Raw genomic sequence first — 18,691 nt, 5'->3', positions numbered from 1 at the left:
CTGCCACCACCACTACTACACTGCCACTACCACCACTACCACTACCACCACCACTACCACCACCACTGCTGCTGCTGCTGCTGCTTCTGCCGCTACTACTACTACTACTACCACTGCTACCACTGCTACCACTACTACTACTACTACTACTACTGCTACTACTACTACTACTACTACTACTACTGCTACTACAGCTACTACTGCTACTACTACTACTACTACTGCTACTGCTGCTGCTGCTGCTGCTACTACTACTACAACTACTACTGCTACTACTACTACTACTACTGCTACTACTGCTACTACTACTACTACTACTACTACTACAGCTACTACTGCTACTACTACTACTACTACTACTACTACTACTACTACTGCTACTACTACTACTACTACTACTGCTACTGCTGCTGCTGCTGCTGCTGCTGCTACTACTACAACAACATCTACTACTACAACTACTTTTGACTTCCCTACTACACAAGTATTACTACCTACTGACTGAACTAACAGAGAAACCATACTACCAGGGTTTGGGATCCATTACATTTCAATTATTTTAATTTAGGCGATTCACTGATATTCAAAACTAGAAAAATCCTTATTGAACATAAATAGGGAGTGAATTGGAAAGGAATTGGCGCCAACCCTATCCCAGCATGGTAGACTGCACTAACACATTGTGTCCCCCAAATGGCACCCTATTCCCTTTACGAAGCACTACTTTATAGTTCACTATAAAGGGCATAGGATGCAATTTGGGATGAAGACATTGGTAAGACTGTAGACTACTCTACCACATCATTAATATTCCATAAATTGCAATAAAGTATGGGCCTCAGTTGTCTGGGCCTCAGTTGTCTGGGCCTCAGTTGTCTGGGCCTCACGACATGTTCACACAAATCAAACCGCACAGTCCCATCAATATGATGAAACACTCTGGCGTTCAATAACACTGCTCTCTCTTTCGCCACTAACTAACTGTAGGATGAGTTACGACAGGCTAGCAGTTAGATTTCACATCCAATCAGTTCCAAATGGCACCCTACTCCTTTTCTAGTGCACAACTTTTGACCAGGATCCACAGGGGACCGGTAAAAATAGTGCACTATGTAGGGCATAGTGTGCCCTTTGGGACGCATTCATACTCATACAACACAGCAGACTCCAATGGCAGGCAGGGGAACAACAACACAACCCCAGCTTGTCTGGCTGGTGCTGTCGTTTCTGTAATGTAGAAACAGTCAGACAGATCCACCAACCTGCCATAATATACAGTGGGGCAGAAAAGTATTTAGTCAGCCACCAATTGTGCAAGTTCTCCCACTTAAAAAGATGAGAGAGGCCTGTAATTTTCATCATAGGTACACTTCAACTATGACAGACAAAATTAGAAAAAAAATCCAGAAAATCACATTGTAGGATTTTTAATGAATTTATTTGCAAATTATGGTGGAAAATAAGTATTTGGTCACCTACAAACAAGCAAGATTTCTGGCTCTCACAGACCTGTAACTTCTCCTTTAAGAGGCTCCTCTATCCTCCACTCGTTACCTGTATTAATGGCACCTGTTTAAACTTGTTATCAGTATAAAAGACACCTGTCCACAACCTCAAACAGTCACACTCCAAACTCCACTATGGCCAAGACCAAAGAGCTGTCAAAGGACACCAGAAACAAAATTGTAGACCTGCACCAGGCTGGGAAGACTGAATCTGCAATAGGTAAGCAGCTTGGTTTGAAAAAATCAACTCTGGGAGCAATTATTAGGAAATGGAAGACATACAAGACCACTGATAATCTCCCTCGATCTGGGGCTCCACGCAAGATCTCACCCCGTGGGGTCAAAATTATCACAAGAACGGTGAGCAAAAATCCCAGAACCACACGGGGGGACCTAGTGAATGACATGCAGAGAGCTGGGACCAAAGTAACAAAGCCTACCATCAGTAACACACTACGCCGCCAGGGACTCAAATCCTGCAGTGCCAGACGTGTCCCCCTGCTTAAGCCAGTACATGTCCAGGCCCGTCTGAAGTTTGCTAGCGAGCATTTGGATGATCCAGAAGAAGATTGGGATAGTGTCATATTGTCAGATGAAACCAAAATATAACTTTTTGGTAAAAACTCAACTCGTCGTGTTTGGAGGACAAAGAATGCTGAGTTGCATCCAAAGAACACCATACCTACTGTGAAGCATGGGGGTGGAAACATCATGCTTTGGGGCTGTTTTTCTGCAAAGGGACCAGGATGACTGATCCTTGTAAAGGATAGAATGAATGGGGCCATGTATCATGAGATTTTGAGTGAAAACCTCCTTCCATCAGCAAGGACATTGAAGATGAAACGTGGCTGGGTCTTTCAGCATGACAATGATCCCAAACACACCGCCCGGGCAACGAAGGAGTGGCTTCGTAAGAAGCATTTCAAGGTCCTGGAGTGGCCTAGCCAGTCTCCAGATCTCAACCCCATAGAAAATCTTTGGAGGGAGTTGAAAGTCCGTGTTGCCCAGCAACAGCCCCAAAACATCTCTGCTCTAGAGGAGATCTGCATGGAGGAATGGGCCAAAATACCAGCAACAGTGTGTGAAAACCTTGTGAAGACTTACAGAAAACGCTTGACCTCTGTCATTGCCAACAAAGGGTATATAAAAAAGTATTGAGATACATTTTTGTTATTGACCAAATACTTATTTTCCACCATAATTTGCAAATAAATTCATTAAAAATCCTACAATGTGATTTTCTGGATTTTTTTTCTCATTTTGTCTGTCATAGTTGTAGTGTACCTATTATGAAAATTACAGGCCTCTCTCATCTTCTTAAGTTTGAGAACTTGCACAATTGGTGGCTGACTAAATACCTTTTTGCCTCACTGTAACTCACACAGAACCTTGTTGAGGCAGATAACTCACCAGGTCTCGGACAATAGGTAAGGTCCTCTTGCGGCGTAAATCTGGCATGCTGTCAATGCCATAAAGAATGCAGCCAGCTCTGTTGGAAGCAGACAGGTTTAAGGCCTATTAATATGATAATAATGCCGTGTAGAGGGGGCATTACCAGGCTAAACAGGGGAATGGTGATTTACAAGGGCTGGCTAACACACAAGTCATACCTCAGGCTAGTTTCTCTCCCTACGGGTTTCCCTGCTACCCTGCCTGACCAGAGGGCCCAGGCTAGGGATATTCTGGACAGGGATATCCCATCTCTCTCTATCTGTCTCTCTATTGCTCTCTCTCTCTCTCTGTATTGCTCTCACTCGCTGTCTGTCTGTCTGTCTGTCTCTCTCTCTCTCTCTCTCTCTCTCTCTCTCTCTCTCTCTCTCTCTCTCTCTCTCTCTCTCTCGGTGGACTGGTAAGGTAGTGTAGCAGACACCTTCAAAAGGTGAGAGGAGACACTTGTCAAAACTGACAGGACACTACTGTGAGCTGGCGAGAGCAGCTTTAAATAGTAATGACCATGTGTGTGTGTGTGTGAGTGATATGTTAATGTATGAGTCACTGTTTCTATCTTGAAACAGACTTGTTAATGTTTGTCTGTCTGTGTGCGTGTGTGCGTGTGTGCATTCATGTGTGTGGTGCAACTAACTCTCACAGTCTCACGTCAGAATTAGACGTTCATCCATGTTTCTGAGAGGCTGGGTGGAGAGAGACTGGGGGAGAGAAGCTGGGGTAGAGACACTGGGTGGAGAGACTGGAGGAGAAGGGCTGGGGGAGCGAAGCTGGGTGGAAAGAGACTAGGGGAGAGAGACTGGTGGAGAAGGGCTGGGGGAGATAAGCTGGGTGGAAAGAGACTGGGGGAGAGAGACTGGGTGAGAGAGGCTTGGGAAGAGACTGGGGCGAGAGACTAGGGAAAGAGACTGGGGGAGAGCGACTGGGTGGAGAGAGACTTGGTGGAGAGAAACTGGGTGGAAAGAGACTGGGTGGAGAGTTACTGGGTGGAGAGAGGCTGGGTGGAGAGTTACTGGGTGGAGAGTTACTGGGTGGAGAGTTACTGGGTGGAGAGAGGCTGGGTGGAGAAAGTCTGGATGGGGAGAGGAAGGGGGCAGAGAGACTGGGGAAAGAGACTGGGGGAGAGCGACTGGGTGGAGAGAGACTTGGTGGAGAGAAACTAGGTGGAAAGAGACTGGGTGGAGAGTTACTGGGTGGAGAGTTACTGGGTGGAGAGAGGCTGGGTGGAGAGAGGCTGGGTGGAGAGAGTCTGGATGGAGAAAGTCTGGATGGAGAGAGGCAGGTGGCAGAGAGACTGGGGGAGACTGGGGGAGACTGGGGGAGAAAGGCTGGGGGAGAGAGGCTGGGGGAAGACTGGGGAGACTGGGTGAGAGACTGGGGGAGAAAGGCTGGGGGAGAGAGGCTGGGGGAGAGAGGCTGGGGGAAGACTGGGGAGACTGGGTGAGAGACTGGGGGAGAAAGGCTGGGGGAGAGAGGCTGGGTGTAGAGCGACTGTGGGAGAGAGGCTGGGGAGAGAGGCTGGGGGACAGATAGAGAAGCTGGGCCACGTCAGAGTCAGGGACTGGGCTGGGGGAGAGAGGCTGGGTGGAGAGAGGCTGGGTGGAGAGAGGCTGGGTGGAGAGTTACTGGGTGGAGAGTTACTGGGTGGAGAGAGGCTGGGTGGAGAGAGGTTGGGTGGAGAGTTACTGGGTGGAGAGTTACTGGGTGGAGAGTTACTGGGTGTTACTGGGTGGAGAGTTACTGGGTGGAGAGTTACTGGGTGGAGAGTTACTGGGTGGAGAGTTACTGGGTGGAGAGTTACTGGGTGGAGAGAGGCTGGGTGGAGAGTTACTGGGTGGAGAGTTACTGGGTGGAGAGTTACTGGGTGGAGAGTTACTGGGTGGAGAGTTACTGGCTGGGTGGAGAGAGTCTGGATGGAGAAAGTCTGGATGGCGAGAGGCAGGGGGCAGAGAGACTGGGGGAAGACTGGGGGGAGACTGGGGGAGAAAGGCTGGGGGAGAGAGGCTGGGTGTAGAGCGACTGTGGGAGAGCGGCTGAGGAGAGAGGCTGGGGGACAGATAGAGAAGCTGGGCCACGTCAGAGTCATTGACTGGGCTGGGGGAGAGAGGCTGGGTGGAGAGAGAAAGGGGGACTGGGGAAGACTCTAAAAAGAGCTCTTACTAGAGTGTGTTGTAGATTTTGTGACAGGCTTAACAATGGTTTTCCCCTGACAATAACTATCTAGAGCACCTGTCTTGACTTTGGGACACAGCCAATGACTTTCTGGTAAGTAAATACTGTATAACTGCTATAAGTTGCTAGTGCCTCTCTAGTTAAGTATAGGCTAAGTGGAGTGAAGTTTGGACTGGCTGTCTGTGGGTGGGGATGGAAGGCCTGAGGGTTCAGGACCAAATTACAGCTCTCTCCCCCAAAGCTCCAATGTGTTAATCAGCTGCCCACAGAGACATTAAACAGTCTGCTTCAGCACAGAAACAATGATTCATACATCAACACACACACACATAAAGAGAGAGAAACACACACACAGTCAAGCGAGCAACCACACAGCACAAACAAACAAAAACACAGACCCACAGTATATCAACACACATACTATGTGTGTAGTATGCCAGCCAATGATGGAATGAGAGGGAGAGAGAGAGAGAGAGAGCGAGAGAGAGCGAGAGAGAGAGAGAGAGAGAGAGAGAGAGAGAGAGAGAGAGAGAAAGTTGACGGGTGAATAAACTGAATGATCTGAAGAACATATGTACAAGTTAGGGAGAAGGAATAGAATCAAAACAGTCCTACCAATCTAGAGCAGACCTGACCCAGACCCGACCCAGACCTGACCCAGACCCAGACCCAGACCCGACCCAGACCCAGACCCAGACCCAGACCCAGACCAAGGGTTGGTGTTCTGCCAAAGCAGAATTGTATTTATTTTAACAATATAGGGAGCATCCCAAATGGCACCCTACACTCTTAGAAAAAAGGCTTTCAAAAGTGTTCTTCGGCTGTTCCGATAGGTGAACCCGTTTTGGTTCCAAGTAGAATCCTTTCATTGCAAAACCCTTTCTGTGGAAAGGGTTTTACATGGAACCCAAAAGATTTCTACCTGGAACCAAAAAGGGTTCTTCAAATAGTTCTCCTATGGGGACAGCTGAAGAACGCTTTTAGATTTTAGATCTACGCTTTTACCTTTTTATCTATGAATGTATTCCTAATACAGTGGACTACTTTTGTCGAGGGCCCATATGGCTCTGGTCAAAAGTAGTGCACTCTGGAATATGGTGGCATTTGGGACACCCCCCTAGATGCACACCTCTCGTAGAATATTGAAGTGCTTTCATTTACAAATTCGGTTTGTTCATGGACAGAAGATTAACTGTCAATCACCGATTTAAATATAGTTGCTCTCTTGCAGCTGTACGGCTGCATGGGTTATGGAAAGAAAGATCTATTTTAGCTACGCAGACTTTGGGAAATCTTCCATGTTTAGTCGATGCAAATGTCCCAAATGGTACCATATTCCCTATATAGTACACTACTTTTTTACCAGAACCAGTAGGTCTCTAATCAAAAGTAGTGCACTATATAGGAAATTGGGTGCCATTTGGGACAGTCAGAAGTCACTCACCCTCCGACAGCCTGTAGGCCCAGTACTTTGGGATCCAGCACATTGAGAGGCTGCAGAGAGAAGAGAAGTACAACATCACACAGCTAAACATACTGTGGCATGGAACCATTCACAAATAGGAGGTGAGGCAATACAAACACACACACAGCAAACACACACACATAGCAAACACACACAACGGAAAACAAAAGCCCAATTTGGAAAAGTACTGTCCATCAGGAGGTCAGATCAGGACAGAATCCTGTGTGTGTGTGTGTGTGTGTGTGTGTGTGTGTGTGTGTGTGTGTGTGTGTGTGTGTGTGTGTGTGTGTGTGTGTGTGTGTGGAGGCTGAGTAGAGCACAGAGGCAGGAAATGGAGATCCCCCTCAGGGCAAGTTGAAAATGATTCCATTTCAATGTGATTTCCTGAGCTGGTATTCAATACTAAGACAATAGAATGTGTCGTTCGTGGTGCTCAGGGCCACAATTTGTTTTATAACACTTCATCCTCTCTGATCCCTTCCCCACCTAAACACAAACACAAACACAAAACAAACATACATTTTGAAACGGACGCAAGCACACACAGAATCGACGCACACACGTGCACACACACACACACACACACACACACACACACACACACACACACACACACACACACACACACACACACACACACACACACACACACACACACACACACACACACACACACACACACAGTACTGAATACAAGACGTTACCACCCAAATCATTCAGGAAAAGAAGGGATAGAGAAACATAAACAATCAACAGTAAAGGTCCACAAGGGACATGTAGCACTTTCAAATGCAACTATAACATGGTCACACACACACACCTACGCACGCACACACACACACACACAGATGGAAAGATGTAAATCTTGTGGGTCTACATGAATTTGATTAAACAATGATTTTAAACCTTGTTGTGTGGTGGAGGTTTTTCTGAAACGAGAAAGAAGGAAAGAAGCATAGGAAGTTAGACAGGAGCCTCTTAAACAGTCTGAACTTAGTTACAATAATACAGTATATGTGGTTCTGTCTCTAAATACATACAGTATTATACATGTGTACAGTCCCATAACTAGATACAATACTATGTTGTTCAGTTTGGTCTCTAGCATGAGTTCAGTTCCTACCAAAATAGATATAGTACCCAATATAGTACTACATATAGCACTATATGATACAGTACTATAGATATGGTTCAGTTCAGTCTCTTACTACAGGACATAGATACAGCCATATCTGGTGGTAGTCCTGTTGCTAAGTTACTAGAGCTTTGTGATTTATGTCTCTAAATGAAAAGCGCTCTACAAATGCAATTTATTATTATTATTATCATTATTATTATTATCATTAGCAGCAATGCCAAAGTTGGAGGTTCAATTCCTGCAGGGGTCACATACGCATAATAAAAATACATGCACTCACTGGAATGGAAATCCCTTTGGATAAAACATCTGCTAAATTAAAGTGGTATATAGGGATAAACATATTTCAGTACTATAGAGATGTTTCAGTACAGTATTTTTTACTTCAGTTTTTCCCAACAAATTTATACAGACAGAGACAGTCAGTTTGTGCCAGAGGTATAGTAACTATGAATAGACACATACTGTACTGTAATTCCATACAATGTACAATAGAAATACCTATGTACAATATACTGAATTAGCTGGAGTCACACCAATGTACAATGTACTGAATTAACTGGAGTCATACCAATATACAACGTACTTGTCACGACTTCCGCCAAAGTCGGTCCCTCTCCTTGTTCGGGCGGCGTTCGGCGGTCGGCGTCACCGGCCTTCTAGCCATCGCCGATCCACTTTTCATTTTCCAATTGTTTTGTCTTTGTTTAACACACCTTGTTTCAATCCCAGTTTATCGCTAGTTTATTGTGTTGTATATATTTGATTTTCTTGAGTAAAGTATGTTCATTACTCCTATCTGCTGTCCTGCGCCTGACTCCTCCACACCAGCTATACACAGGCCGATTACAGAATCACTCACCCACGAATGGAGTCAGCAGGAGCAGACGCCCTCCATGTGGGGGCAGCACGCGACCATGTTGCAACGTCTGGGCACCGTCATGGATCGCGTGCTGCAGACGATGGATCATTGGGAGAGAGGAGGAGGATTTCCAGCGCCTCACCCAGCCCCACTACCGCCGACAACACTGTCCATCTCTCCTTCACCAGGTCCCAGCGGGATTCGGCTCCCACTCCCAAGGGAGTATGTTGGGACGGCTGCCGGATGCCAGGGGTTTCTACTCCAGCTGGAACTATACCTGGTGACCGTCCACCCGGCTCCTTTGGGACTTGAGAGGGTGTCCACTCTCGTCTCCGGCCTCTCAGTCAAAGCCCTGGAGTGGGCCAACGCCGTATGGAGTGAAGGAGACGTGTTCACTCAAGTTCACTCGATTTTGGGCAGTTTTCGACCACACACCTGAGGGTCGAGCGGCAGGTGAACGTCTGTTCCACCTGAGGCAGGGGACGAGGAGTGCGCAGGATTTCGCATTGGGCTTCCGGACCCTGGCCACCAGCGCGGGATGGAACAACAGGGCCCTGATCGATCACTACTGGTGCCGTCTGCGCGGGGGCGTCCGTCGGGAGTTGGCCTACCGAGACACCACCCTCACGTTGGACCAGCTGTTGGACCTGTCCATCCGGCTGGACAACCTGCTGGCTACCCACGGACGTCCGGATCGGGGCCTCTCAGTTCCATCCCCCAGCACCTCCGCTCCAACGCCCATGGAGCTGGGAGGTGCTGCGTTTAGGGCGACCGGAGGAGGGGCCATTCCCTGTACCATCTGTGGCCGCAGAGGGCACACTGCTGGTCGGTGGTGGGGGCGTTCCTCAGGGAGTCGAGGCAGCAGGCAGGGCACTATTGTGTCACCCCAGGTGAGTCGGCACCAGACTCACCTAGAGCCCCCTGTTGCTCACATGTATGTGTATATTAAATTTCCTGAGTTCTCCCCGCATTGCCAGCATAAGGTGCTCGTAGATTCAGGCGTAGCTGGGAATTTTATTGACTGTTCTTTTGCCCATAGTTTAGGGATCCCCCTTGTTCCTGTAGATGTGCCCTTCCCTGTCAACGCCCTAGATAATCGACAACTAGGGTCAGGGCTGATTAGGGAGGCCACCGCTCCACTAGACATGGTTATGCAGGAGGGTCACAAGGAGATAATCAGTCTCTTCCTTTTTGATTCTACTGCGTGTCCCGTGGTGCTGGGCCTACCCTGGTTGGCCTGACATGACCCCAATATTTCGTGGCAACAGAGGGCTCTCAAGGGGTGGTCACGAAAATGCTCAGGGTGTTGTGTGGGGGTTTCCATCGGTGAGAATACGGTGGAAAGTCCAGACCAGGTCTACACCGTGCGCATCCCCTCAGAATATGCCGATTTGGCTCTCGCCTTCTGTAAGAAGAAGGCGGGGGGATTGTGCGATAAATCTGGTAGACGCAGCACTTCCCAGGAGACACGTGTATCCTCTGTCACAGGAGGTGACAGCGGCTATGGAAACATATGTCTCCAAATCCCTGGGACAGGGATACATTTGGCCACTTCACCTGCCTGCTCAAGTTTATTTTTTGTGAAGAAGAAGGATGGAGGTCTGTGCCCGTGTATTGACTATCGTGGTATCAATCAAATCACTGTGAGGTACAGCTACCCACTGCCTCTCATCGCCAGTTTGATCGAGTCAATACATGGGGCACGCTTCTTCACAAAACTGGATCTCAGGAGCGCTTACAACCTGGTGTGTATCCGGTTGTAAGCGAGACACTATGAGTACCTCATCATGCCGTACGGGTTGATGAATGCTCCATCAGTCTTCCAGGCCTTTGTTGACGAGATCATCCGGGACCTGCACGGGCAGGGTGTAGTGGTGTATATCGACAACATTCTGATATACTCCGCTACCAGCGCCGACCATGTGTCCCTGGTGCGCAGGGTGCTTGATAGACTGTTGGAGCATGACCAGAGAAATGTCTGTTCTTCCAACAGTCCGTCTCCTTCCTAGGGTACTGCATTTCCATTTCAGGGCTGGAGATGGAGAGTGACCGCATTTCAGCCATGCGTAATTGGCCTACTCCCACCATGGTAAAGGAGGTGCAGCGGTTTCTAGGGTTTGCCAACTACTACCAAAGGTTTATCCGGGGTTTTGGCCAGGTAGCGGCTCCCATTACCTCACTGCTGAAGGGGGGACCGGTATGACTGCAGTGGTCGGCTGAGGCGGACAGGGCCTTTGTTCATCTGAAGGCTCTGTTTACCTCGGCTCCCGTGCTGACTCATCTGGATCCCTCTTTGGCATTCATAGTGGAGGTGGACGTGGCCGAGGCTAGGATAGGAGCCGTGCTCTCTCAGCGCTCGGGCACGCCACCAAAGCTCCGCCCCTGTGCATTCTTTTCGAAGAAGCTCAGTCCGGCAGAGCAAAACTATGATGTGGGGGACCGGGAGCTGTTGTCAAGGCTCTGAAGGCGTGGAGACATTGGCTTGAGGGGGCTAAACACCCTTTTCTCATCTGGACTGACCACCTCAATCTGGAGTACATCCGGGCGACGAGGAGACTGAACCCTCGCCAGGCAAGGTGGGCCATGTTCTTTACCCGTTTTGTTTTCACTATGTCCTACAAACCAGGTTCCCAGAATGCTAAGGCAGATGCACTGTCCCGGATGCATGACACAGAGGAGCGGTCCATGGATCACACTCCCATACTTCCGGCCTCTTGCCTGGTGGCACCAGTGGTGTGGGAGTTGGACGCGGACATCGAGCGGGCGTTACGCACGGAGCCCACTCCTCCCCAGTGTCCAGCTGGGCGTCTGTACATTCCGTCTGCTGTCCGCGATCGTTTGATCTATTGGGACCACACGTCACCCTCCTCTGGTTATCTGGGCATCGGGCGGACGGTGCGTTGCGTTAGTGGGAAGTACTGGTGGTCCACCAAGGATGTGAGGGTTTATGTTTCCTCCTGTTCGGTGTGCGCCCAGTGCAAGGCTTCCAGGCACCTGCCCAGGGGGAAGTTACAACCCCTACCCGTTCCACAACGGCCGTGGCCGCACCTGTTGGTGGACTTCCTGATGGATCTTCCTACCTCACAAGGCAACACTACGATCCTGGTCTATGTGGATCGGTTTTCTAAGTCCTGCCATCTCCTCCCTTTGCCCGGTCTCCCTACAGCCCTAAAGACTGCGGAGGCCCTGTTCACTCACGTCTTCTGGCACTACTGGGTGCCTGAGGACATAGTTTCTGATCGGGGTCCCCAGTTCACATCCAGAGTATGGAGGGCATTCATGGAACGTCTGGGGGTCTCGGTCAGCCTCACCTCAGGTTTTCACCCCGAGAGAAATGGGCAGGTGGAGAGTGTAAACCAGGATGTGGGTAGGTTTCTGCGGTCATATTGCCAGGACCGGCCGGGGGAGTGGACGGCGTTCATCCCCTGGGCAGAGATGGCCCAAAACTCACTCCGCCACTCCTCCACTCCTCCACTAACCTCTCCCCCTTCCAGTGCGTACTGGGGTATGAACGGGTTCTGGCACCTTGGCATCAGAGCCAAATCGAAGCTCCTGCGGTGGATGAATGGTTTAAGCGCTCTGAGGAGATCTGGGACGCTGCTCATGTGCACCTGCAAGCTATCCTGGACTCGAGGGGTCGGGCGAGGGGCCTTCAGTACCTCGTGGAGTGGGAGGGGTACGGTCCGGAGGAGAGATGCTGGGTGCAGGTGGAGGACCTCCTGGACCCTTCGTTGCTGCGGAAGTTCCACTGTCTCCACCCCGATCGCCCTGCGCCTCGTCCTCTGGGTCGTCCCCGAGGTCGGTGTCGGCACGCTGTTGAAGCCGCGCGTCAAGGGGGGGGGGGTACTGTCACGACTTCCGCCGAAGTCGGTCCCTCTCCTTGTTCAGGCGGCTTTCGGCGGTCGACGTCACCGGCCTTCTAGCCATCGCCGATCCACTTTTAATTTTCCAATTGTTTTGTCTTTGTTTTACACACCTGGTTTCAATCCCCCAATTACTTGTTCATTATTTAACCCTCTGTTCCCCCATGTTTTTTTTGTGAGTGATTGTTTGTATGTATACGGTCCGTTATTGTGGACTAGTTTATTGTGTTGTATATATTTGATTTTCTTAAGTACGTTCATTACTCATATCTGCTGTCCTGCGCCTGACTCCTCCACACCAGCCACACACAGGCCGATTACAGTACTATATGGAGGAATGACAATACAACACACTAATACATGGACTGATACTGTAAGTTATTTAGCAGATGTGAACTCTGAAATTCTGTTAGACATGGTGTTGATGATAGTGTTTATAATAATGCAGTGCACTGCATATTTAACTGACAGAAAATGATTGGTGGTGGACAGCAGTACGCTAGCCCAATGATAACTTTTATGTCTCTCTATAACCCTAAAGTAAACTACAAACTTCCTTTAAATAAACAGGGCTATACCGGAGAGTGTCCTAGGTGTTGAACCGTTGATGATAATGTTGTAGTCTTAAAGAGATAGCGCTACACAGTACAGGGCAGTGTAATGACTTCACTATTGATCTGCCACTGATAAGTGTCAGCATAATCAAGATCAAATACTGCCACGCATAAAAAACAACACTCATGATATACTAGGACTAAGTCCTACAGCAACATTGACAGAGAGGTAGTGATACATTGTTGCATCCCATTGTCACCCTATTTCCTATATAGTGCACTGCTTTTGGTCAGGGCCCATAGGTGCCAATTGGGATGCAGTCACTGTGTGAACTAGCATTGTTTACAGAAGGCAGGTCAGCGCTAGCTGCCACTGAGAGACCTCTGTCATCACCGTACAAGGAAACAGCAGACTCTGAACACACTAGGAAACTATAGGTCAGGAAAGAGTTGAAACACAACAATGGAAATGCCATGGAAACGCCATACACTTGTCCCTCATGGGGGATAGATCAAAAATATCCTCATTGCCGCCCATCAAAGTTAGCCTATACATTTAAGCTAATGTTTAATTAAGAGTATTTCACACTGTTGTTAAAAATTAGCATACAATGTTTGTATGTGTGTCAACCCCATTACATGTTAATAATGTCATTGTCACCAATCAACTGCATTACATATAAAAAACGACTGCAAATACCACCACCAATTTCTATATATTGTTTTTCTAAACCTGAAAGGACAACTTCTAAATATTAAGCGGCATGCAAATCAGATTGTATCAACCACATTGTGGGCCTGTTAGAACACATAAATCATTACAAATTTGACTAATATCCACTTTGTTAAATCATCTTTTTTGAATGGGTGCCAATGACAGTATCCTTGTTCTATCCCCCATGGTCTGCCTACCATTGATCTCTTTAGCACATGTATAGAATACATTTTGAAAAAACCTGCTAGCCCCAACACTGGCCTCAATGTACCTCTTTAGCCATGTTAAGATCAGTGAAGCTACTATGATAGGTACAGCTACTGTAACATAGGAAAAACTAATGCAGGTCTGCCAAGTATACAGGTACAGCTAAGATACAGTAGGTGCAGCAAATCTAGATACAGTTAAAATACAATTTGTCTAGCAGCAAATCTGGAAACATAGCACAGCTAGCATAGGTACAGCTAAGATGCAGGAAAGGCAAATCTGGGTAAGTTCTAGCAAGGTCCAGCTGTGCCACTGAGACACGTAATACAAAGACGTTTTAAAATGTTATAAAAAAAGACCCAATTAAATCACTGGAAAGGAAACAAAACATAATCGATTTTTAAGAGGAAAGCTGGTTATGTTGTCAGCAACCTCATGGAGATAACACTAAATCAAGCTAGTCAGATGCAGAGGAACACTTATGGTCACACAGGGCATTGATCCGTAGTCAGTGAAGCAACTAGCCTGCTGCAAGCTAACAGTTTAACTAGGAGGCAAGCTGCAAGCTAACCATCACCAAGCACGACCCCTCCAAACACCTATAATTGTATTCGTTACGTACACAGTTTACAGCAGGCATAAAGGATGCAGTGAAATGCTTGCATACTAGCCTCAACATTGCAGTACAATGTCAATAACAATCAAAAGTCACTGAAAAATAACAAGTAATTAGAGGAAAGTAGCATGCATAGTAATAAAACAGATATGTACACAATAGGATATACAGTATAAATTATGAATATGCTAAGTATGACTGTTTTACAAATATAAAGTGGATAGGATCTTGGTCGCAAAGTTGAATAAATAGACTATAATACCACAGAGCATGGTAACAGAGGGCATTGATCCGAAGTCAGTGAAGCAGCTAGCCTGCTGCGAGCTAACAGTTTAACTAGGAGGCCTGCAAGCTAACCATCAACAAGCACTGACCCTCCCCTGCAAGCTAACAATACAGTATGACCAGCAGCTAGCCTTCTGCAGGCTAACAATACAGTATGACCAGCAGCTAGCCTTGATGCAGGCTAACAATACAGTATGACCAGCAGCTAGCCTTCTGCAGGCTAACAATACAGTATGACCAGCAGCTAGCCTTGATGCAGGCTAACAATACAGTATGACCAGCAGCTAGCCTTCTGCAGGCTAACAATACAGTATGACCAGCAGCTAGCCTTGATGCAGGCATGGGTTGGAGCGAGCGGTCGCATCCGAGCGCTTCGGTCTGCAGGTAGTATAACTTTTCATTACAGTTGATTACATTTCATTATAGTACAACGGTTTGATTTGTCTAATCTTAGCAATTTCTTCTTAGCTAGCTACATAGCCGTCTTTGTATCAAAGATAATTCGTCGTCCTAACGTAGTATACACTGCTATCTGCCCAGCAGCTAGCCAGCTAGCCAGCTAGCAAACGTCCACCGTCTTCCGAATAGCAGCACTGAAAAACTATTACACTCAACTGAACGACTTGATTAGTGTAGTGTTAGCTAGCTACATAGTTGTCTTTGCTGTCTTCGTATCCAAGATAATTGTGTAGTTTAGAGTGTGTAGTCTTAGAGTGATTATCTTAATTTACCGAGGTCAGCTAGCCAGCTATTTGTCGTCCTTAACGTAGGAGACACTGCTAGCTAGCCAACAGCTAGCCAACGTCTACCGAATAGAACTTCCTCACTCAACAACCCGGTCGCATTCGCTCCACAGGTAGTATCACATTTTCATTTCATTTCATTACAGTACAACGGTTTGATTTGTTTGATCGTAGCTAGCTACATAGCTAGCTACATAGCCGTCTTTGTATCAAAGATAATTGTGTAGTCTAGAGCGATTTTCTAGGTTAGCTAGCCAGCTATTGTCGTTCTTTTAACGCAACGTAACGTAATCAACACTGCTAGCTAGCCAGCTAGCCCCCGAATAGCACCACTGTAGAAACTATCACACTCAACGGAACGACTTGATTAGTGTAGTGCCAACGACGCAGCCACTGCCAGCTAGCCTACAAAGTCAACAACGCAGCCACTGCCAGCTAGCCTACTTCAGCAGTACTGTATCATTTTAATCATTTTAGTCATTCCAATCTCCTTTGCATTAGCGTAGCCTCTTCTGTAGCCTGTCAACTATGTGTCTGTCTATCCCTGTTCTCTCCTCTCTGCACAGACCATACAAACGCTCCACACCGCGTGGCCGCGGCCACCCTAATCTGGTGGTCCCAGCGCGCACGACCCACGTGGAGTTCCAGGTCTCCGGTAGCCTCTGGAACTGCCGATCTGCGGCCAACAAGGCAGAGTTCATCTCAGCCTATGCCTCCCTCCAGTCCCTCGACTTCTTGGCACTGACGGAAACATGGATCACCACAGATAACACTGCTACTCCTACTGCTCTCTCTTCGTCCGCCCACGTGTTCTCGCACACCCCGAGAGCTTCTGGTCAGCGGGGTGGTGGCACCGGGATCCTCATCTCTCCCAAGTGGTCATTCTCTCTTTCTCCCCTTACCCATCTGTCTATCGCCTCCTTTGAATTCCATGCTGTCACATTTACCAGCCCTTTCAAGCTTAACATCCTTATCATTTATCGCCCTCCAGGTTCCCTCGGAGAGTTCATCAATGAGCTTGATGCCTTGATAAGCTCCTTTCCTGAGGACGGCTCACCTCTCACAGTTCTGGGCGACTTTAACCTCCCCACGTCTACCTTTGACTCATTCCTCTCTGCCTCCTTCTTTCCACTCCTCTCCTCTTTTGACCTCACCCTCTCACCTTCCCCCTACTCACAAGGCAGGCAATACGCTCGACCTCATCTTTACTAGATGCTGTTCTTCCACTAACCTCACTGCAACTCCTCCAAGTCTCCGACCACTACCTTGTATCCTTTTCCCTCTCGCTCTCATCCAACACTTCCCACACTGCCCCTACTCGGATGGTATCGCGCCGTCCCAACCTTCGCTCTCTCTCCCCGCTACTCTCTCCTCTTCCATCCTATCATCTCTTCCTCTGCTCAAACCTTCTCCAACCTATCTCCTGATTCTGCCTCCTCAACCCTCCTCTCCTCCCTTTCTGCATCCTTTGACTCTCTATGTCCCCTATCCTCCAGGCCGGCTCGGTCCTCCCCTCCCGCTCCGTGGCTCGACGACTCATTGCGATCTCACAGAACAGGGCTTCGGGCAGCCGAGCGGAAATGGAGGAAAACTCGCCTCCCTGCGGACCTGGCATCCTTTCACTCCCTCCTCTCTACATTTTCCTCTTCTGTCTCTGCTGCTAAAGCCACTTTCTACCACTCTAAATTCCAAGCATCTGCCTCTAACCCTAGGAAGCTCTTTGCCACCTTCTCCTCCCTCCTGAATCCTCCTCCCCTCCCCCCTCCTCCCTCTCTGCAGATGACTTCGTCAACCATTTTGAAAAGAAGGTCGACGACATCCGATCCTCGTTTGCTAAGTCAAACGACACCGCTGGTTCTGCTCACACTGCCCTACCCTGTGCTCTGACCTCTTTCTCCCCTCTCTCTCCAGATGAAATCTCGCGTCTTGTGACGGCCGGCCACCCAACAACCTGCCCGCTTGACCCTATCCCCTCCTCTCTTCTCCAGACCATTTCCGGAGACCTTCTCCCTTACCTCACCTCGCTCATCAACTCATCCCTGACCGCTGGCTACGTCCCTTCCGTCTTCAAGAGAGCGAGAGTTGCACCCCTTCTGAAAAAACCTACACTCGATCCCTCCGATGTCAACAACTACAGACCAGTATCCCTTCTTTTCTTTTCTCTCCAAAACTCTTGAACGTGCCGTCCTTGGCCAGCTCTCCCGCTATCTCTCTCAGAATGACCTTCTTGATCCAAATCAGTCAGGTTTCAAGACTAGTCATTCAACTGAGACTGCTCTTCTCTGTATCACGGAGGCGCTCCGCACTGCTAAAGCTAACTCTCTCTCCTCTGCTCTCATCCTTCTAGACCTATCGGCTGCCTTCGATACTGTGAACCATCAGATCCTCCTCTCCACCCTCTCCGAGTTGGGCATCTCTCGGCGCGGCCCACGCTGGATTGCGTCCTACCTGACAGGTCGCTCCTACCAGGTGGCGTGGCAAGAATCTGTCTCCTCACCACGCGCCTCACCACTGGCGTCCCCCAGGGCTCTGTTCTAGGCCCTCTCCTATTCTCGCTATACACCAAGTCACTTGGCTCTGTCATAACCTCACATGGTCTCTCCTATCATTGCTATGCAGACGACACACAATTAATTTTCTCCTTTCCCCTTCTGATGACCAGGTGGCTAATCGCATCTCTGCATGTCTGGCAGACATATCAGTGTGGATGACGGATCACCACCTCAAGCTGAACCTCGGCAAGACGGAGCTGCTCTTCCTCCCGGGAAGGACTGCCCGCTCCATGATCTCGCCATCACGGTTGACAACTCCATTGTGTCCTCCTCCCAGAGCGCTAAGAACCTTGGCGTGATCCTGGACAACACCCTGTCGTTCTCAACTAACATCAAGGCGGTGGCCCGTTCCTGTAGGTTCATGCTCTACAACATCCGCAGAGTACGACCCTGCCTCACACAGGAAGCGGCGCAGGTCCTAATCCAGGCACTTGTCATCTCCCGTCTGGATTACTGCAACTCGCTGTTGGCTGGGCTCCCTGCCTGTGCCATTAAACCCCTACAACTCATCCAGAACGCCGCAGCCCGTCTGGTGTTCAACCTTCCCAAGTTCTCTCACGTCACCCCG

General features: G+C 48.6%; 1 protein-coding gene across 1 annotated transcript in view; it reads right to left on the bottom strand.

Moving 5' to 3' along the window:
* Positions 1 to 18,691, bottom strand: part of LOC115112780 (protein unc-13 homolog C-like) — a 246,218-nt gene that overhangs the window by 214,858 nt on the left and 12,669 nt on the right. The window contains exons 2-4 of the mRNA XM_065013211.1: positions 7,495 to 7,517; positions 6,568 to 6,617; positions 2,916 to 2,994 (exon numbers count right to left, since the gene is read on the bottom strand). Of these exons, the coding sequence (XP_064869283.1) occupies positions 2,916 to 2,994; positions 6,568 to 6,617; positions 7,495 to 7,517 (152 nt within the window). The remainder of the gene's footprint in view (positions 1 to 2,915; positions 2,995 to 6,567; positions 6,618 to 7,494; positions 7,518 to 18,691) is intronic.

Source organism: Oncorhynchus nerka, linkage group LG28 (assembly GCF_034236695.1).
Source record: "Oncorhynchus nerka isolate Pitt River linkage group LG28, Oner_Uvic_2.0, whole genome shotgun sequence".
NCBI lineage: Eukaryota > Metazoa > Chordata > Actinopteri > Salmoniformes > Salmonidae > Oncorhynchus > Oncorhynchus nerka.
This window is presented reverse-complemented; position numbering and strand designations above follow the sequence as displayed.